Consider the following 21,885-nt stretch of genomic DNA (forward strand, 5'->3'; position numbering starts at 1 on the left):
TGTAATTGTATATACCTGGATAACATTTTTTTAGCCTTGAGTGGTGTTTGTTCAACACTAAGTAAGTGGAGTGGATAAAAACAAAAATATTTTCCAAGATAGAGTTTATATGTTAGAAGTTTGATATGTAGACAGTTGTAAGTTTAAAATGACTGGAAAAAACCTTTTATTTACAATATGGGAGCATTCTGGCTTGATCCTACAAAGAGGCTGACATTAGCTTTTTGGTTTGCATCACCTTTTTTTTCTGCCAAGAGTATCACAGTTATCTTTTTGGAATTAGGTGTCATACTGCGTGAAGAGGAGAGCCTAGAGTTACTGACTGGTGTTTGTTGTAGAGATTAGGACAGACAGAAAGGTGTTTACTCATTAAAATTGTGTGGTGGTTTATGACCTCCTTCTGTCTCATAGGAATTCTGTTGTGCTCTGATAAAGCCGTGGTTTGATTCATGTGTCGTCACCATAAACAACATTACAGCTCTGGATTTTGTCATAACCTGGTGATGTGCTCCTGTTCCCCTGAGACGTACCTGTGTGTGGACAAACTGAATGTGCAGCCATAGTAAAGGGGAGTGAGTTTCAAGTGGCTTTGTGCTTTTTAAGGGGGGGATGTGTTCTGCATATTTTATCCTTGGAGCTTGCACTGAAGTCATGCATAGTTGCTTGTATATATCTGTGACACTTGTACACATCTGTGACATGGGTAAGGCTGTGATTATGTTTGATTTTCTTATGGTAGGATAGGTAGATCTTAAAAAAAATGTGTCTGTTGGGGACAGTGCATGGGTGAGAACATGGAATATGTACTTCAGTAAGCTTTACCCTACTTTTTTTTTTCCTATGCCTGTAATTGACAACTCAAATTGCTCTTTCATTATCTCTAATTATTTTTTCATCATACTGAAAAATACATACTGAAGCCTTAACGTAACTTAACTAGAATGTAATTTTTTAATCAGTTGTTAAAACAAAAGTGGTGATACTTTTTTTTTCCCTCTGATAATTTCATGCAGAAATGTAAACTTCTGTTCCTTTAACTCTCCTGGCCCATGACATTTTGGGGTTTTTCTTTCCCCTCTTATTTATGAGTTTTCTTCATCCTTGAATCTTACATTGTAAATGATAAATAACTTTGTAATATTGTATAAAACAGCTAAGAGCTCCAATTACAGAAGCAAATTATGCATGGCATATCCAGACTTTGTATAGCATATCCAAATTTTGTGGAAATGGATGAGCAGGCCTGAGCCCAGAATAGGTCTTGGCTTTGACTGCAAGATCCTTCTTTTTCTCCTTCATCACAGGTTCTGTCCACCACAGCACCCAACTGAAGCTACTCCAAAACAGATTTCCACTCTTATCGAACTTGAATATAGGCAACATACTTACCTGTGATCTTCATTTTGTTCTTCTGTATATCTTTTTTATATTTTTAGATACTTTTGTTTGAGCCGAAATACAACATATTTTTGAAGGAGTGTCCTACTGTTGTTTTCTAATGTTTTTGACCTCAATGCTTGTTATCAGAAATAGAGCTGTGAGGGAAAAGAGAATTTGGCCTAAGCACCCTGTCTAAGTATTTGCATGAGAAAATAATGAAATGAGAGAATAAACCTATTTAAAACTATTTTATTAGTTGTGTAGTGAGCTTACTGTTTTTAATTTTGATACGAAATTAATTCTGATTGTTGCATTCTGCTAACAATAAATAAGATGGCACTGTAGAAGGGCTTTCATTTTCCAGCTGGATGTGTGTTAAGTTTTATTTGCATAGAGACTCTTAGAAACAATGAAAAAATAAGTAATGGGATCTGCAGTTTTAGGTAAGACAAAAGAGTATGGAAGGAATAATGTAATATTTCGGAAATTATTGGTAAAACCTCATGAGAAATCCTGGCCTCATTTACAAGAATGTAGTTGTATTGACTTATTGACCTGAAGCACTTGAAATAACTGTCTTAACTATCTCAGGCAGAGGCCAGATTCTTCAGCTGAGGTACCTGGGTGCTGAAGTAATAATGGTGTAGCTAATAATACATTTTAAAAATATATTTACAGTCTCAAGAATTAGAGTAGTCCTAGAATTCTCAGGATATGAAACTTATGTGCCGGTGTCATTGTGCATCCAGGTTATTAAAAAGATAATGTAGAGTTGTCATGAAATGAGGAACCTTCGATTTCAATATTTTAATATAGCCTGCACTTCCAATTTGCTGCATAGCACTGGGGAAGTGGAGTGACCTCAATCTTTTTTTCAGCAATAGAGCAGGGAAAACAGTTTTGCTCCGTTATAACAGATGGTAGGAATAGTTTATTTTATGTTGCAAGTTCTAAGTGATTTTTATAATACTGTAATCCCTCTTTCAGCTTAAGAGATGGAGCAGTATGTAACAACCTAGAAGGTAATCAAGAACCTGGCATTTGGGGTTGCTGTAGGCTAATGAATCTTAAAATGTTTGCATTTGACTTGTTGATGGGAAATACTAAAATGGAAATACTAATGGCCGAGAGGCTTTACCAGTAAATTGACTTAAACTTTCTGAAAATGCGTTGGACTCCTAATTTAATGTGTTACTCTAAAGGCACATTTGACTGCACTGGTCTGCAGTGGGAGTTTGGACAGTAGATAGGCTAGAAGAGGATAGGTAGAAGTGTGTGGTGATACTGCAGGTTACCTATTTTGATCAGAAATTCCTGGAGTGCATCTGACGAGAAAATTATGTCTGAACACCTACTTAGCAATTTCAGAATATTGCTTTTATCCCAGATTCCTTTGTCTCTTCATTATTTTTAATTAGAATGAATTTCTTGTTACCTGGGCCTTCCTCCTGTGCAGGTGAACTTTTGTTTGTGTGTTTGCTTTTCTGTAATTCTTTAGCCGTGTAATCATGGGGCTGTTGAACTGATAAAACCAACATTAAATGTTTGCTGATGGGAGACTCACACTAATGTGATGAAAGTTCACTTTTCAGCAAGAACAGACAGTGTGGGAGAGTTGGTTGACAGCCACCTAAATATGAGCCAGCAGTGTGCCCAGGTGGCCAAGAAGGCCAACGGCATCCTGACCTGTACCAGGAACAGTGTGGCCAGCAGGACCAGCACAGGGATTGCATCCCGATACTCAGCACCAGTGAGGCTGCATCTCGAATCCTGTGTTCAGTTTTGGGCCCCTCGCTGCAAGCAAGACACTGAGGTGCTGGAATGTGTCCAGAGAAGGACAACGAAGCTGGCGCAGGGTCTCAAGAACAAGTCGTATGACAAGCAGTTGAGGGAACTGGGGTTGTTTAGCCTGGAGAAGAGGAGGCTGAGGGGAGCCCTTATCACTCTCTACAACTACCTGAAAGGAGATTGTAGGGAGGCAGGTGTCAGTCTCTTTTCCCAGATAACAAGTGATAGGACAAGAGAAAAAGGCCTCCGATTGCACCAGGGAGGTTTAGATTGGATATCAGGAAAAATCTCTTCACCAAAAGCCTTGTCAAGCATTGGGACGGGCTGCCCAGGGAAGTGGTTGAGTCACCATCACTGGAGGTATTTGAAGGACGCATAGATGTGGTGCTTAGGGACATGGTTTAGTGGTGAGCAGTGCCAAGTTAATGATTGGACTGAATGATCGTAAAGGTCTTTTCCAACCTAAATGATTCTGTGACTGTATCCTTAACAAGAGAGCAGCCTGTATAGCTGGGTGATGATGAGAGAGATCCAGCAAGCAAAGTGATCTTTGTATTTTGGGAAAGTGAAGGAAGTGAGTAATGTTATTTTACGTGAAGAAGTGTTGTGTAATTTCATCCCAGAAGCTTGAAAAATGATAGATCCTTCCTGATTTTCTTTTGAGGTGCATGTGCAAATGTTTGAGATGGACCAGACAGACAGTGAGGTAGTATCTTGCTTACAGAGCCATGACTGAAATTGTCAAAATAACGTATGAATTCATATGAAGACTTCACAGTTAATCGCTGGCGTCCAGTTAACAGCTATGAGAGTGTCAGAGCAGTAAGGCTGAACTTTACTGCATTTTAGCCAAATGGAGCCATGAGGTTACTAAGGTTACAGTGCCTTTAATTAATGTACATGGCCTTCTGTTGCCGTTAACTGTCATTTCTTTCCTAAGAAATTGTGGTTTACCAGACCCTACCACCCAGCTGCTGTGGCATAGCATCTGTTAGTTCAGTGACTGATGTATGACACCTTTTTTGCTCTCTCCTCTGGAGACTTCATCAGCATTTTCTGCAAAAACAACAACAAAAAGCTTGAAATTTAAATGAATTTTTCTTTGCATGTTTACTATTAAGAGTAGTGTCTGAGTTAGTGAAGATGCAGCTTGCTGTGATTTTTTTTTTCCCCCAGCAGAAGTCAAAAATTCAGAAAAAGGTTTATGTCCTTATAATCCAGTGATTTAAGTCAGAATACAGTAATTTTGAAGTGATTGAGATTGAAAACATCAAAACATGTATGTGAACTTTTCCTAAAATAATATCAGTTGTTGTAGTCTCAACACTGTTTATAGAAAAATAGTTAACAAAATCTTGAGTTCAACTCTGAGACTTCTACAGCACTGAATCTTAAATTTTTATAAATTGGAAAACAGAAGTCTCCTCTAACCTTTAATTACGGAAAGCTAATATCTGTGTGAAGCCAGTTGCTTAGGCTTTTGTATGGGCGAGGAGGATGTACAGGCACCTGCAGAGCATTTTCCTGCCTTCATTTGGAACGGAACAATTTGCCATCTGGGGACCGTGTAGCTTTGGCTAAGCTCGATTTATTAGATAATTAAACTTAGATGAAAAAAAAAATCATACAGGATTTTTTTCTTTTTACTTTTACTCAACAAAAAAAAGTCTTAATCCAACTTTACATGTCTAGCTTTTAATTTCAGGGTAATTTTTATTAATTCTTGTCTGTTTCAATGACCCAAATACTTGGACAAACTGTAAATACTGTGTAGTAAGACAGAAGTTTTAAAATAGAAATTTCTGATTTCAAACATTTGCATGTATATATGAAAGTAGCGTTGACCTGATTTATCAGAATTAGAGCACTGCTGGTTGTGCCAACAAAACTAGAGCATTCTGACTCTTTCTCAGAAATTGGTTTTCAGCATATGATCTCCAAACTCATGCTCTGAGGTTTGTGGGAATAGGGGATTGCAATTTGGTTTTAATTTCTGAAGTTATTGCTGAAGTTCTTGCTCCATCTTGATAATATTTGGTATTCTAGCACAGAATTGTTGAGGCTGGAAAAAGCCTCTGAGATCATCAAGTCCAGCCTATGACCCAACACCATCACATTGTCTAGACCACAGCACTAAGTGCCACATCCAGCCTCTCCTTAAACACCTCCAGGGACAGTGACTCCAGCACTTCCCTGGGCAGTGAATTCCAGTGCCTGAGCACTCACTGGGTGAGGAAGGGCTTCCTGAGATCCATATGGAGGAAGACGTGTTCCACTTTTAGTCTTGTTCTGCCTCTGTGCCCTGTGCTGCTATGGTATGTGGCATACAGGTTTTAACTTCATAGTTAAATGAGTTTTGCAGGAAAAATTAAAGATTGCTATTAGTGTTAAAGTTTAAAAAAGGAGCCATCAAGATGAGTTTGTGTTTCACCGTTCATCCGTAATCCTAAATCTATCCCTTCTTGCTTGTTTGGAGTTGAGAGTTGAAGGCTTTGTGATTGGTCAAAGCGGTGGTGTTTGCAGTGGCAGCTTTCGGTCTGAGCCATTGCTGTGAAAGACGTGGGACTGAGGAACACGCGGGTACCTAGCTGCTCTGATTTAAAATGGCCTTTTGCACAGAACCAGATTAGGAATTCTATGTCAGTCATTGCCATATGCTCCTGCCCATCTTCATGCAGGACATGACCCACGCTTTGCACTTCCGTGTGCTTAGTGGGAAGGCTGCTCCTCTCAGCTGGCTTCTGCAAGAGGCAAAGGCTATTTAAGCTTAAGTAGAGTTAATGAGCAAGGAAATGCAAGTTTATTCCTTTATGATTGGGAGCTGTGTTGGTTATATCATTCAAGATATAAACAAAGCTAGTACTCTTGAAAGCATTTTTAATCTATTTAAAAACCTTGGTTTTGTAACGGAGTTTATTGCTCAGTTGTAAGCACTTTCAGGTACAAGGGATTACTTTAGTTTCCTTAGGTGAGTAAAGTAACTTTACTTCATTTAAAAAAAAGATCTTTTGTTTAGGATATTGTAACAAAAGTTAATACTTGTCATTGAAGAATGACCTTGTCCACTGGGAAGCATCTAATTGCATATAAGGAAAGAATGTGATGCACTACAGAGGAAATGCAGCTTGTGCAGTCATCTCTCCTAGATCTGTTATTGACTGAGGATGACAACATATGCTTTTCAGGTGGCAAACCTGGTTGGGATTTCAAACCTGTTAGTTGTGAAGCTGTTGAACATAGACTTGGAGGGCGGGAAAAGAGAGAACATTGAAATAAGCCTGGAGCTTTGATCAGCCTTGTTATTTTTAATCGTTCATATTTAGTTGGAAGTTTTATTGGCAAAATCATTTTTTGCAACTCTGTATTGCCTTATGGAAAAAAGGAAGTGATCACTCTCCTTATTATCAGTGTTCTCCCAGTCTAACCAGTGTTACTTTCAGAAGGCATATATAAATGTCATATGTAAAGAAAATATGCATAAGATTTGAAGCAAGTAATAGCTGTCTTTATTCCTTCTCTTTGTTTAAGGGAGACAAGTAGGCATTCTGAAAAACAGATCCATATGTAATGTTACAAGTGGCATTATATATTCATAAAATTGTATGATTTTAAATGAACCTTTTTAAAAATGCTGTTGCTGTACAAACAGCTAGAAAGAGAAGACATGTGCAACACTTGAAAACAAAATGTGAACTTTCACCCTAGGTTTTCTATTTACAGAAGTTCCTTAGTGGTTGAATCTTCAGATTTCTTGTAATCAGCCTAAATGCCAAACTGTTACCATCTCCTGTTTAGAATGGGCCAGGGTTGGTGTGTTGGATGCAAATGACTGGTCTTGTGCGTCAGTTTTTTGTATTATACAGGGACAGCACATTAATTATGTGAATAGCTATAATCTCGCTGGAACATCAGGTGTAGAGAATGTGGCTGAGAACATTACGAGCTTTGGTCTACAACAGAAGTCATTAGAGTGCTTTTTTGTAAAGCTGTATGTTGAGAACTAGCTGTGCAAGTTACAGATTCAACAGAGAGACCCATAATTCATCCTATTAAGCATATCCTGTTGCTGACAATGCGCAAAAGACTGGTTTTACTGTGAAGCTACAAGTTCACTCGAAGATAACAATATTCTAAAAGCGTGATGGAGAATTTAAATTAAAATAAAGGTCAGCTGTATATATTTAAGCTTTAAGAAAAATAATCAAAGGGCAAAAAAAATTGAATAGACCATGTGAAGATAAGATTGCTGGTGTATTGGGGAATAAAAAAAAGAGGAGGAAAGTGCAAGGTGAACTTCTAACCCAGCCATAATAAATTAAATTTGTGTCCCTCAAAAGCGCATTGTTAGAAATATTACCCGTAACAACCTGCCATGTCCTTAATGAGATCGAGGAATCAAACCTCTGACAGAACAAGATGACAAAGCACCTCTCTGATGAATGCAACTGTATTTTGTTTGTTTTGTAAAACTTACCTGTCTTGTACCTCTTTTGGTGTTATAGCAGCAAAATTAAGTAGAACTTAATATAATGATATTCTTTCCTTTAGAAATTGGATTTTCATACCTCATATCATTTTCATACGCCATATATCAGTACCCCACTTGCAGTACTGCATCCAGCTTTGAAGCCCCAACACAGAGAGGGCATGGACCTGCTTGAGTGGGTCCGGAGGAGGCCACAAAGATGATCCGAGGGCTCGAGCACCTCTGCTGTGAGGACAGGCTGAGAGAGTTGGGATTGTTCAGTCCAGAGAAGAGAAGGCTCTGGAAACACCTTATTACAGCTTTTCAGTAATTAACAGAGACCTACAGGAAAAGCGGAGAGGGACTGTTTACAAGGGTGTGTAGCGATAGGATAAGGGATGATGGTTTCAAAGTGAAAGAGGATAGATTTAGGTTAGATATTAGGAAGAAATTATTTTCTATGAGGGTGTTGAGACACTACAACAGGTTGCCTGGAGCAGCTGTGGATGCCTCGTCCCTGCAAGTGTTCAAGGCCAGGCTGGATGGGGCTTTGAGCAACCTGATCTAGTGGGAGATGTCCCTGCCCATGGTAGGGGGGTTGGAACTAGATGATCTTCAAGGTCCCTTCCAACTCAAACCATGATTCTATGATATTTTAGAATTCTATAACATGTTTTGTATTCACTTCAGGCAACCCAAGCTGACAAGGGAACTTTCACAATTTACTTGATTTCAAAGTGATCTTGGAAGAATAATGATTCTAAAGACTGGCATACATTTTCAGAAGAATCTTGAGTGGTCCTCACATGCTTTTGTTTTGAACCAAATTACTTAATACTTTTTGTCTATGTGAGGGAAGTTGGGCAAAAAAAAAAAAGCAAATGTAACATGGAAAGATGCAAAGTTACTTTAAAACAAAAAAGTCCATTTCCCTGCAAAACAACAGTGGAAAACCTCCAAATTTCTAAACACCTGAGTCAGGATAAAATATGGCAATATGCATGTGTAGTATGCTTAATCATACAGTGTTTGAAACACAGTAACTGATTTTAGACGGGAAAAAATAAATCGTTGCCTGCATGAACATGTAATACAAAACCAGAAGCAGTACAGCGTTTGATACCTCTGTAGTTTGCATTTGGTATCCCTGCAAATTCTGAAAAGGATCCAGATACTTGTCGGGTTTGAAATGACAGGATAATATGCTTGTTCCCATTGGAAATGAATAAAGCTACAGAATTTCATTGTATATATCTGCTGACTGGTAAAGACATTGTTTTTGGCTTGAGAGATCTAAGAAACTGTGATGCTGAAATGATTCATCGTAGTAATGGATTTTAAATTGCTGTATACAGCAAAGTCATCCTGTCTAACCCAGAACCATTCAGGACTTTCAAAGAAAGATATTATTCTTCTAGGTTAAAAGAAAAATATACACTTTTGGTTTTTCCCCCTCATAATACTTTTATGTCATGCTTCAAGGTTTTCTTTTTGAGTGCTGTTTGACTGGGAAATTTTTTCCCTGTGTTTGACACATACTGATATTTCTTCTCCTGGTAAAAATCACAGAATCATAAGGTTTGGAAAAGACCTTTAAGATCATTGAGTCCAACTGTTAAAATGCTAGATGTTAGAAAAAGAGTGTGAGGTAGCAAGACGGATTTATGAGTCTGTTATCTGACATAACTTCAGCCTTTTAGGAATGTTGTGTGACAGTTTTCTGTGTTAGAAGATAATTCTTCTTATGTCACAAGGCCCCACACAACTTCAGGTACTGCCAGATCTCTCAAGCATTCCAGGACAAGTTCTTCATTGTATTTTTTAACCTTTTTGATTATGTGGAGAATATTGCTTTTATACATAAGAATGTGTGTGTTTGGCTTGCCAATGAACGCTTGATCAAGCGTATATAAAAAAAAAAAAGATAAATTCTAGACCAAGAGGTTTTAGGGATTTCTTCTCTGAAGTAACAGCTCTTAAAAGACTTCAAAAAAAGGCAAAATGGCAGCAAAGTAACATTTTGAATCCTGCAAATTTTGTTTACGTTTTGCCTGTTCACTCTGCTATGACTTTTTTTCTATTAAGATTCACATGACTGTTGAGGGAGTCTGTGTCTGGATACAATATTTGAACTGCTGTGTTCTTCAATGATCTCACTTTGAGAAGAGTGTATGTGTTTAAGACAAATTGCATTAATTCATCAGGAATGACTATTTTTAGATGCTATCACCTGCCTCTGCACCTCAGGAGTCATCCTGGCATTTTTGGAGACAGAAGGTCTTGGAGATGGTGAGCTGGCTCTTATTGCGGTCTGAGGACAGTGAAGCTGACAGAGCGGTAGTGGATTCCAAGGCATGCTCTATTTGCAGCAGCAGCCTTGCCCTTCTTGTGCACCAGGCTTGCTCAGTCCTGTACATTTGCGTCCTTTCATCTCTCCCCATACTCTTCTCGGGTTCGATTCCCGCTCGGACCCCATGTGTTGCCAGATCTAGTCGAGAGATGGCGTCCCTGCCCAAAACAGGGAGGTTGGACTAGATGATCTCTGAGGTCCCTTCCAGCCTAGGCCATTCTATGATTCTGTGATGATTCTCATTTTTCCTGAAGAACTCTCCTTATGCGCATTTAACACCAAAAAGAGCATCAATTTGCTCCACCTAGAAGCTGAAGGAAAAGCTATAGAATACTTTCATTTCCAGCATTTTCTTAACTCAGAGAAGAAACAGAATCACTCTTCAGTCTGGTCATAAGGAAAATTAATAAGTAGAAATGGTCCCAAGATTCAGGAAATAAATATCTGGGCTTTGTAAGTCTATCTGTGCAGACTCAAGACTACTTCAAGACTTAAGGTGTGCAGGATATACTGCAACACCATCCACCCTGTGTACAGCAGGGCCAAAAAACTATTGCAAGAAGTGATCCCAGTACTGAGGTAATGCATCTTCACAGGTTTCTCTCATTCCTAGAATGCATTCTGAAGCTGAAACGTAGTCATTTTTTGTCTCATGCTACCCCTTTTAAAAATGAGTAGCACACCAGTCACAGGTACACAGATCATTTCTTCCTTCAGTCCTTGGACTTTTCAGATTCCTGTGGTAGCACTGGTCAGCTCTGCTGAGATTCATGTGTGAAAAGTCTCAGCTTCCCACCTGTCTCTGCTTGTATATTGTGTTATAGTTACTCAGGGACCTGTTCAGATTTGGTCACTGGTCCAAGATCTTGTCTGACATCTCAACATTTCCCATTTAAGATGCTTGAGGCATCTTTTGGAGTCATGTTCAGAACTGCTACTTAATTCATCTTGAATTGAAAGTGGCCTTCTCAGCTGAGATCATTTCAGCCAGAGGAGGAGTCTGCTGCAGGTTTTTATGGCTAATTATTTCTGCGATAATGTTTCATAGCAACAAGGTGATGCTAAGCCCTTGCTAGAAGTTGCCTCCCAAATGGTCTTGAAATTCTAATTTAATCTGTAAATAGTACTTTTTTTTTCCTTTTTATTTCAGACTTGCTATTTATTGGGAGATGAGAAGTCGTACTCACCACGCGTTGCCAAAGCTGTTACACTGCTGAGATTAATGTGTTGGTATTCTGTTCTGCCTGTAGTTTCAAAGGCCAAACTAACAAGTCTTAGAAAAAAATGAAGCTAATAAGTGAATAACAGGCTTTGTTACTGTATTATAATTTTTGCTGGTATTCCTTTCTCCTCATACATCAGAATTCAGTTGAGAACCTCTTCTTGATTCCATAGTGCTGGTTTTTGAGGTGTCCCAGATGCCCACTGAAGCTGTCAAGCAGTGAACGTTGGATTATGCTGATAGAAGTCTAGTTTTCAAGAACAGTACTGCACCGATGCAGCTGTGCGTATCCCACAGAGTTACTGCCTCCTAGTCTTCACGTTGAGATTCACATTCTGAGTCAGATTCTCAGATGATAGAATGATGTAATCACTCACTGCCACTGTGGAGACCAAAGATTGTTCTTTGTCTCTCCAATTCTCTTTTTCCTTCACCTCTGTTCTGGAGCCTGCACCTTTCAGTCAGCTTTGCGTTCCTTAAGGATGTAAGCGGTTCCACAAGTGTTTCATAGGCTGCTGCTGCTTTTTTGTGAGTGCATGGAGAGCTGAAGCTGGGAGCTGCGTTATTGGGGAAAAATTCAAACGCATGTCACAAAGGAATCTACGTTAATTGCAGAATTTTGTCTCAAGAGTGAATTGAACACAGAGTTAAACATTCTCTTTTTGTCAATTTGGGCAGACCAGTTATATTCCCAAATGAGCTGAAGCAGGCCAGCAGATAAGTCTAAACTCTGGACTGTGCTGTGTTGCAGAGATTTGCCATGGCTGCAAAATTGAGATGAGAATTGAATAGCTAGCTTGCAACAGCTTTGACTCTGAACTCTTTTATAGCAAGAGCAGGTAGTGGTGTTACTAAACAGAGAAAATTGTATGTCATTTTGTGAATACCCTTTTACAGAAAAGACAGATAAAGAGGCCTTGAAGATGTACAGGGTTTTTTTGGTTGGTTTAATACAAGACTTTCAGGAGTTGGCATTTATGCAAGCTTTTCAGGAGTTGGCAGTATATCCAAACACCTGCTGCAATATTTAATTAAAATACTTCAGCTGAATGGAAAACTTTCTACTGACCTTTATTGAAAAGCAAAAGATTATTAGACTTTGGATAGTTCTGATGAAAGAAACCCTCGAGATTTAACAGGAAAAATGCAGGTGGTGAGTTTCCAGCATGAATATTGTTAATTTAATTTCTCCCTACAGAACTGTTTCAGATTAGCTAGTTTATTGTACCCAATACAATTAATTTGTTTTGATTAAAATTGCACAGGAATAGAGACACAATTAATCTGCCACTTACACTGTGATGTATTGCAATGCTGTTATTTTTCTCTGATGAGTCATGACTGTGACATTTTGTTCATTACTTAACATTGCACGATTTACCTTCTGGTCTGGATTAAAAAATGTGCTGTGTCCTACAGAATGTACTTCCAGCTTCAAACAGAAGTAGTGTAAAGTACACCCCTTAAAGTAGGATGGATTCACAGAGGAAAACTGTGTTACGCTAAGATTTTGAATCATTTGATCAAGATGCATTTGCAGTATGATGAAATATTATGTTTTGGTTTAAATGTGTTTAGTCAGATGCATTTCTTTACTTGGTGTTACGAGGTGAACAGATTTTTCAGTAGGAATAATGTACTTGTGAATCAGCTCTGAAAGCATTGTAAGACAGTTGTTTGTAAAGCCAGGCAGTTGCAGGAGAAATAAGCAGATATCGGTAAATATAATGTGATGCATGTGGTTGGAGGCCTCGTTATTCACAGTTAAAAACTTGTATATCATCTCTGAAGTACAACTGACTGAGACTTTGCTCTCAAAACTAAGCTCCAGTTACATTTTGTCTTACTTGCTGTCAAAACAACAAAACCACCCCTCAATTTCATGTTTAAAACAGTTTAAATTCTAATATAGATGCAACATCACTTTTACCTAGCATAAACTGAAGAAAAAAGCCAGATTGGCAAATACTGTCTCACAATATCCAGAACCAATATATGTTTCTTGGGAAAACTGTCTGTAAGGCATATTAAAGTATAGTGGTTTTACTTCTGTATGTGTACATTTTGGTGTCTTCCAAAACTCAACTGGGAGTTTTATACCTGTCTATTTCAGTGTGGGCTAGGACAAAAAAAGGTTTAATTGAGACAGGAGCAAAGAGTTCTCAAAATCTGTGATTCCCATGTTAGGTGACAATTTCTGTTTATCGCTGAACTGCCTTACAGTAGTTTCAAACCCTTCCTTAGGAATGCCAGGACATCCAGTCACATAACCAAGGAGGAATATCTGAGTCCTGACAAACAGGATGCCTTACAACACATAATTACATAATAGAGAAAAATACATGGCTTAAAGGTGGAAAGAAGTTTAAATTTTGTAGATTAATAGAAAATAGCAAATATTTTTTTACCTGTTATGTGGAACATGAGGACATTTTGACAATAAACTATACCTGTCAGAATGGGAGCCAATATGTAATGTTAGCAATCAGCTAAGAGGTGCTTCATGTGGCTCATTATTAATCTTTCTGTCAGTTTTAATTCCATGGACAGCCTTCTTTCGGCTTTTGACTTAGAATTTATTTCAGAGCGTGATCAGAGCTCTGCTGCTCATTAGCATTAGCTAATTCGGCTTTTGGCAACTCTTATCCCAGTTCCTATTAAACAATACCCATGAACTGAGAATAAGAGTTGTGCCACAACATTTCAGGATTATGAAATGATAACACAGAGATGGGTGTGTTGTTGTGCTGCTTTCCAGACTGCACGATTAACCACTGGCAAATACGCTCAAGCCCCAAGCCAATTTTACACCTATAGAACTTTTTTATGACTTTTGAATTGACTACAGGATGAAAGAAATATGAGGAAAATCATGTCCTGTACCGTGTCTGAAATACTCATTTGTGTATGTTGTAGTTTTATAAGTGACTTCTATGGAGACAGTTTCACAAGTGTGCTGTATCATAAAATGCTTCTGGTCACAGGATGTGCTATGTTTATAAAATAAGATGATTGGGATAACTGTTCTTTCCCAAGATGCAGTGTACAAGATTGATATCAGAAGTTCTTTTACATAGGAATTTTTCTTTCAGTAGGCATTTCTGGAACCTGCTAAATGTAGAATTTTTAGTGGTAGACACAAAAATTGCAATTTGCCTGCAGAGAGGAGAAAGTGGTGCTTGGGTATGTAAATAAACCACTTTATCTTGCCCCTTGTTTTTCATACTTGAGTCTTGAAAAGGTAATCTGAAAGGAGACTTAAAAATTTCAGTATAAAAAATGTGTAAAAAGGCTTGAACAGATAATGTAAATTAAAAGAAATAAAGAACCAGTGGCTTTTTTTTCAGTAATAACTTGGTGACAGAATTTCTAATAGGTTTCTGGGCTGCCTCACATCCTAATTGTTATTGTTGGAAAAAATTACAGAGAACAGTTGGACATCTAAATCTTTTCAAAAAACTTAGTAAGACAGGGTAATGTTTCACTACATTAGTGACTAAATATGATGTATAACAGCTGTGGTTTATATATCAGTAAAATAATCTATAAATAGTTAGAAAACTTGTTTTTTAAAAATATTTAATTACTAAAAGGTGCAGTGGTGACATAAGATAAAGAAATTCACAGAATTACAGAATCGCAGAATGTTAGGGGTTGGAAGGGACCTCAGAAGATCATCTAGTCCAGCCCCCCTGCCAGAGCAGGATCACCCAGAGTAGGTCACACAGGAACGTGTCCAGGCAGGTTTTGAATGTCTCCAGAGAAGGAGACTCCACAACCTCCCTGGGCAACCTGTGCTAGGGCTTTGTCACCCTCACAGTGAAAAACTTTGTGGAACCTCCTATGTTCCAGCTTGTACCCATTGCCCCTTGTCCTGTCATTGGACGTTGCTGAAAAGATCCTGGTACTGTGCTCCTGACACTCCCCCTTGACATATTTATAAACATTAATGAGGTCACCCCTCAGCCTCCTCTTCTCCAAGCTAAAGAGACCCAGCTCCTTCAGCCTTTCCTCATCAGGGAGATGTTCCACTCTCTCTATCATCTTTGTGGCTCTGCGCTGGACTCTCTCAAGCAGTTCCCTGTCTCTCTTGAGCTGAGGGGCCCAGATCTGGACACAATATTCCAGATGTGGCCTCACCAGGGCAGAGGAGAGGGGCAGGAGGACCTCTCTCGACCTACTGGCTACTCCCCTTCTAATACACCCCAGGATGCCATTGGCCTTCTTGGCCAGGAGGGCACATTGCTGGCTCATGGTCATCCTCCTGTCCACTAGAACTCCCAGGTCCCTTTCCCCTATGCAGCTTTCCAGCAGGTCAGTTCCCGGTCGTCAGATTACTTGCTCTTTCAGGTTCATTAGCATGTGCATTCATCAAATATTTATTTATTTAGCAGATTTCCCCTGACAACTCTGTGTTTAAAGTCATGTCTTGTTTAAATACTTCCCGGGGCTTTCCAAGAGCAGGACTAAGTTTCTTAAGTAAGAGCGATTTGCTTTGCTTGCTTTCCAGTTGGTCTTGTAGAGCTTTCTTGAAAACTTCTCGGAAGGAGAGTACAAAAAATATGTAAGGGCAGAAGAGATGAGTTCCCTCACTAGGAGTTGAGGTTTGCAGTATTTTATTTTTTGCTTTGCTTAACCCATTGTTTTTGCAGTTACTTCCTGGAAACACGAGTGCGGAAGCTGCTTCCTAAGAGATTATCTTTACTTTTTTTTAAAAACTTTTGTGTTGTCTTATGTGTTAGTCTCTTGTTCAGGAGTCTTCAAAGTTTTACTCTGTAATAAGCTTCTGTTTAGTTACATCTATCTCAGCCACGTTGTAAGGGCTTTGTCTGGAACTCACCCTGCTGGATATTTAGGGTGGTTTGTTTGAAGTTTGAAGTTTTAAGGTTTTGCATTTTTACATAAATATTTGTGAAACACTTTTGGTTTATGTGCTTTGCAGACACTTAGAGCAGCGCAATTAAATACATGAACCCTTCACCTGTCCGAGCTGAGAGCCAAGATGGACTTGGCCGTGCTGGAGCGGGCAGAGGTGGAAGGGCTGCACCTCGGCCCTGGGGTGTCCCTGAGTTTTGACAGGGAGGAGGAGGAGGAAGCTTGTTCTGGCTGCAATGAGGGAGAGATGGGTTATGCTGGTTTGGGGATAAATGAGGTGGGTGGAGCCTGCGGATTGCTGCAGGTCTCCGGACTGACTGTGAGTGTGTGCATGGGTACATCTGTGGGAAGACAAAGCCTCAAGCTGGAGATGTGAAGAAGCCTTGAAATAGAACCAACGTGAAGTAACAACGTTTTTATATCGTTTACACTCACCCCCCACATTTTGAATGTGTCTGTGGATAAAATGAATTTTTGAAAGGGATATCAGAATTTTTTGCTATGGCAGATTTCATCCCATTTAACAAAAATTCCATACTAGTATATGGGATATGAGGTTTTAAAAACAGCGTTTATCAGAGTAGCAGAGGAAAGGCCCTTTTTGAAGTCCCTCGGCTGTGATGATTGTGCTCCACTAGCAAGACGCTGTAATGACACCAGTTCAGTCTAAATGTGGAAAGGGAGTTTTGGTTGTGCTTTCTTTTTATGTATATTGCAGAAATATTTGCTCATAATTTATTTTATTGCTGTTTATTAAAGACAATTTAATTTAAGTTCCTGAACTTTATGGAAATTTTTATTTGGCTGTATCACTCCCTTGACAGAATTATTTTTCACGTTCCTCCTGCCTTTTTTCTACTTTCAGAAAGTTGCAAGACTCACAAAGCTACAAACTATTGCCACAGGAAGACAGAAATTTTTTGGGGGCCAGTCTGCTCTGTGTTTGATCTTGGCTTCGTTTAGTGATAGAATACCGTGACCTGGAGTCCTAGCAAAGATTCTCTCTGCCTTCTGCTCTGACAGCTTTTTGCAAAAGCTTTTTCCATATCCCAGCAGAGAGCAGGGGTTCAGAGCCCTGTGCTGTCCTCAGGCGTTAGCTTTTGGGTAGGGTTCATTGCCTGCACAGGGTTAGTAACCAGTGACCAGCTTGTTTCGTAGTATGTACCGGTTCTAGGCTGGACTAGGTCCAGATTTCTGATTTTTAATTGAAAGTTTGTATAAATATGATATTCTAAAATAGTCCTTTGATACAAAGTTTTACTAGATTTGGAATACACTTTATCAGCTAACCAGCAACACAGCTACTGCTTATATTCTTTTTCCTTTTTTTTTTTTCTTTTCCCAGTTGAGTAGATTTTAACAGGACCTACTGCAGTTAAGACTGCTATAGAAATCAAATTAGCTTTTCACAATTCCAGGAATTTAACCTTTATTTGCATTTTCTGTTTTAGAGAAGACGAGTCTGAGGACTTGGTGCTGCAAAACGCAGCTGCTGCTTCTCCTCTTGTCAATGGCAAATTTGCAAAACAAAATTGTAATTCTGGTTCTCTGAGCACCTGGCACAAGGCCACAGAGGGTTTGATGCCATTACAGTTTTCAAGGCGGGGAGACTCGTTGCTGTTTCTCACTGTGCCCGCTTGGCAGGTTGCAAACTAGGAGGGGACTTGGCTGTTGGCATTGGAGAGCTCACAGCTTGCGCAAGTGTTGTCCCAGGTTTTGCTCGTAGTGAAGTAAGTCCTCTTCTAATCATGAAGGGCATGTTCTTGGCAACACCACCACTTTTTAATGGTTGCAGCTAGAAATAATTGTTGGGTTTGTAACCCAATTTAACAAAAAAAAATTTCCAAAATAAATTAATAAAAGCCCCACACCTAACTCTATGAGGAAATTTTACTATCGAACAAGTACCTTTGCACTAGTTGTGGAGCAAGTGTGGATAAAGTTTCAGACTTTATTTTTATAATATATTCTTGCTAGTGTTAATGTATCTTTACACTAGGAAAATAGAATTTTGCTGTCTTTTCTGGTGATTTATCCTGTACTCTTAAGACATTTCTTTTGTGAAAGCAGATGTCTCCTTTTTGTGGATCTGTCTTGTAGGAATTACACTAAAACAAGATTAAGATAAATCAGCACGGAATATAAATGACATGGTGAACACAACTACTTATCTCTCTACTTTTTTTTCAGTTTCCCTTACATTTTTTTAGTTAAATGACAGTTCCAGAATGCAATATAAATTGTTAATAAAATTAGATATGACCCTTATGAATCATATGACCCACATCCATAATTTCTGCCAATTACCTTTCCCGTTTCATTAATGTTGTTCCTAATTTGCAAATGGCAACAGCTGGAGAAGTTATCCAAGGGAGACTGTTGCTCTGATGTCTTTTTCTTCAGGGTCACTGGTAGGTGTGAGGTGGAAATGAACTGAATTTGCAGTCTGTTAAATCCAGTGTATTTTCTGAGGTCACACTCTTGCACACAGGGGCATCCCACACCCTTCTGAGCACTTTAAGACTGATAAAAGCCTTGTTTTGATGGGAGGAAAAAGAGCATAACAAAAACTATTCTGAGGGACAAACCAAAGGTCTGCCTAACCCAGTCATCTTTTTTTGACGGTGGCCCATAGTAGATACCCAGGGGAAGGGGGTGACCGTAGATCAAGCAAAAGTAACGACTTTCCCCACCTGCACTCCAGCTTTGAGCCCTATGTGGCTTGAAGGCTTTCTCAGTCAGAGGTTCTGTCTTTACCTTCAAGGCTCTATCCTCGTGTTTGCAGGCTGGGAGTTGTGCTAGCAGGAAAACTCTTCTGAGAAGAAGCTAGTTTGTGCTAAACGCCTCTTTCAGTACGTGTAACGGGTAGTCTGTTGCCAAAACCCCCACATCTCCAGAACCCTGCTAAGTGCTGGGCTCTGGTTATTGAATGCAGCAATAAACCTCTTCTCGTGGTGGAAGTGGTTAAAACACACTGCCCTTCTAGATCTACTGAAAAGAACTACGCTGTTTTCCAGGATTAACTGCAGTGTTTCTCTTGGTTTTATTTCCATTTTCTTTAGATGTTTCTTCTATTCTTCTCACCCCCTGTTAAAAATGGGGAAAACTTAGTTGGCCTCTGTCCACCATAATATTATTTACATTTCCATGAAATGATTTTGATTTATTTTCTTTAAAATTATTTGGATTTGGAGCTACTTTGAAGTCTGTGTAAAGTTACTAGCATGGCTTATGTTTTCAAGGCTCTTCAAGAGACGGTGGCTAAACCATTAAAGTTCCAAAATTTGATCTTAGTTCCTTAGTATGATCACAACATAAGATTTTTTTTCTTCTTTTGTTTAACAAAGTGAGATGAACACTAGTCCAGAGAACTTTGGGCAGCTAGAAGCTACTTTGTGTGCTACTAAGGCTTTTTTCCATTGAAATGTCTGTTGTAACTTTCCAGATCCCTTAGTTTCTGCTAGTTCTATCAGTCATTTGCCTTAAGTATGATATTTTACCCGATTCTATTATCTAGTTTTGAGTTCCTTTAAATTCGCTATCCTTAATTTCCTGTTTCCAAACCAAAACTTTATCTGTACATTAGCTATTCCCCTTCAGCCTGTGATTCCTTACTACTCTATTACACATAGGAGTATTGCTTATATTATTTTGTTACTATTGTCTTCAAGTTTTTACCTTTTTCCATTTTAAATGCTAGCTCTGAAACATAGATGTACTGTTACATATTTCTAGCAAAACCCAACGTTGTTTGCCATCACTTTTCTTGCAAGAAAAGTTCTTTAGTAGCAGACACTTGAGTGGGAAAAGAAAATTTGTATGAGTGGGAGAATGTTTTACTGTTGACATAACTTTTTTTTAATAATACAGTATTAGCCATTGTATTACACAGCAGACATACTAATTGCTTCATTAATCTTTTAATCTGTGTTTAGGTTTTCATTGATGATGTATTAGCATTGTATTAATTTTCAGCCTTCCTTTCACCTTGTTAAATTATTATTCATTGTACTAATAATTTGTTTCCTGGCCCTACGAACTATTTTTCTGTAATACATTTTTTTAAAATAATTTCATGTATGGCTCATTGTAGTTTTTCTTTTACATGTTACTATTATCTAATTTCTTACTTTAACTCTTACTTATTGGAATTGGCTTGTTCAGAGTTTCACTACCACTCCTGCAAAGCGTGTGATGTTTTTGCCAGCTTCTTGCTCACCTAATTCTAGAATCTCGAGGATTTTTGGTCTGGTCTGTTGTTATTCACATGCCCAAGTGCATCAAGGTCACGTAGTTCAGCAAAATGTCTTTTGGAAAGGAGCATTTTATTAAAATATCAAAGAAATTTGATAAGTAGCTCTGACATTGAAATGTCTGAGTATTATCATGTCAGTGCACTTAAGCACATACTTTAAGTTGAGCACATGTATTTAAGTGTTGCCTTATATTGGTCAGGGTTTTCTCCACCAGGAGCAAGTTCCTGCTTGTAAACATGCAGTGTAATTTTTAGCTTCGCCCTTGATAAAATAAAGATTTAATGATTTTCGTATAGATGATATGTGTATATATGTGTATAGCTGACATAAATGAAGAAATAAAACCGCTAACTGGACAGTTTGATGCTTATTTTTGGTGAGCTGTAGGGAATGGTGTGTGCTTAAGTGAAATTTAAAGGTTGGCCAAAGACTAGGTTCAACAGAACCTCATTCTTGTTTTCTCTTAAATAAGATTTTAGTATTTGGTAATGAATTATGGCTAATTTGGCATCTGATATGTGGAATATTTCTCCATTTCCTAACAAGTTTCTATCCATGAGCGTGCCACTTCTTTAGAGATCATACCTTATTTTATTTTATTTTATTTTATTCTCTTCTGATATTTTCTCAGGAGAGCTTTTGATTTTCAGTAACTTCTCTAATGCAGAAATTCTGTTTGTTCGGTTTTTTTTAAATGTCCTTGCTTTTTTGTGTGTCATGATATATGTATACGTGTGCATACATGTATGTATGTTGTTATAAATGCATCTAATTATATGTAACTATATTTATATGTGTGTGAATATGTATGTAAACATTTCACTATAAAACTATATGGGCTAGGTGCCATGATTCAATTTCTGTGCACGAATAGTGTGTTTTAAAAGCTATTATTTTATCTAGAATCACAAATTCAAAATTAGAAATTCATAGTACATAGTGAAAATAGGATCATTATGAAAATAAACCAAATTGTGTATGTTTATATTATAGTTATAAATGACTGTAAATAGAAAAAAATGAGTAGCTGAGGCTCAGTATGGTTATAGTGTGCTATCTGTGTTGTACTTGTCACAAGAAATAATTGTTTATATCTCTATTACTAAAATTTGGAAAGCATATTATGCTATTCTCTCCATGCTTCAAACTCTATAGAACAATATTTTTCTTTTTACTTTTTTCCAGCACTTGCTACTAGCAATAAAGTTTATCATGGCATTTATAATTCCGGATAAACCACGGGAGATCCAGATAAAACTAGACAAATTGGAATTTGAATCTCTAGAGGCTCTCAAACAGCAGGTAAGAGCTACTGACATGTAGAACAATGAAAGGCATCGGTGTCCTGAAGGAAAGATAAACTAGGAGGGTTCTGCTTTTGTTTTAGGTGGATAAAATAGGAGTGGTCACTGGTACATTGTACAGCCCAGAGAACTAACTAGATAAAACCCAGCACTGGTTTACTTCTGCACATTGGGTTGTATGTGGTAGTGTTTCAGGTACTGCTCCATTTTCTGTTAATCCATTGCTGCTCAAGAAGTGGAGCAGA

The 21,885-nt window shown here is 38.3% G+C and overlaps 1 protein-coding gene across 1 annotated transcript in view; it reads left to right on the plus strand.

The window, feature by feature from the left end:
- Positions 1 to 21,638, plus strand: part of ANO10 (anoctamin 10) — a gene marked incomplete at its 3' end in the record, with an annotated part of 79,399 nt that extends 57,761 nt beyond the window's left edge. Inside the window, exon 11 of the mRNA XM_009876741.1 lies at positions 21,522 to 21,638. Within this exon, the coding sequence (XP_009875043.1) occupies positions 21,522 to 21,638 (117 nt within the window). The remainder of the gene's footprint in view (positions 1 to 21,521) is intronic.
- Positions 21,639 to 21,885: the final 247 nt, after the last annotated feature.

The sequence above is a fragment of the Apaloderma vittatum genome, unplaced genomic scaffold (assembly GCF_000703405.1).
Source record: "Apaloderma vittatum isolate BGI_N311 unplaced genomic scaffold, ASM70340v1 scaffold10569, whole genome shotgun sequence".
Classification (NCBI taxonomy): Eukaryota; Metazoa; Chordata; class Aves; order Trogoniformes; family Trogonidae; genus Apaloderma; species Apaloderma vittatum.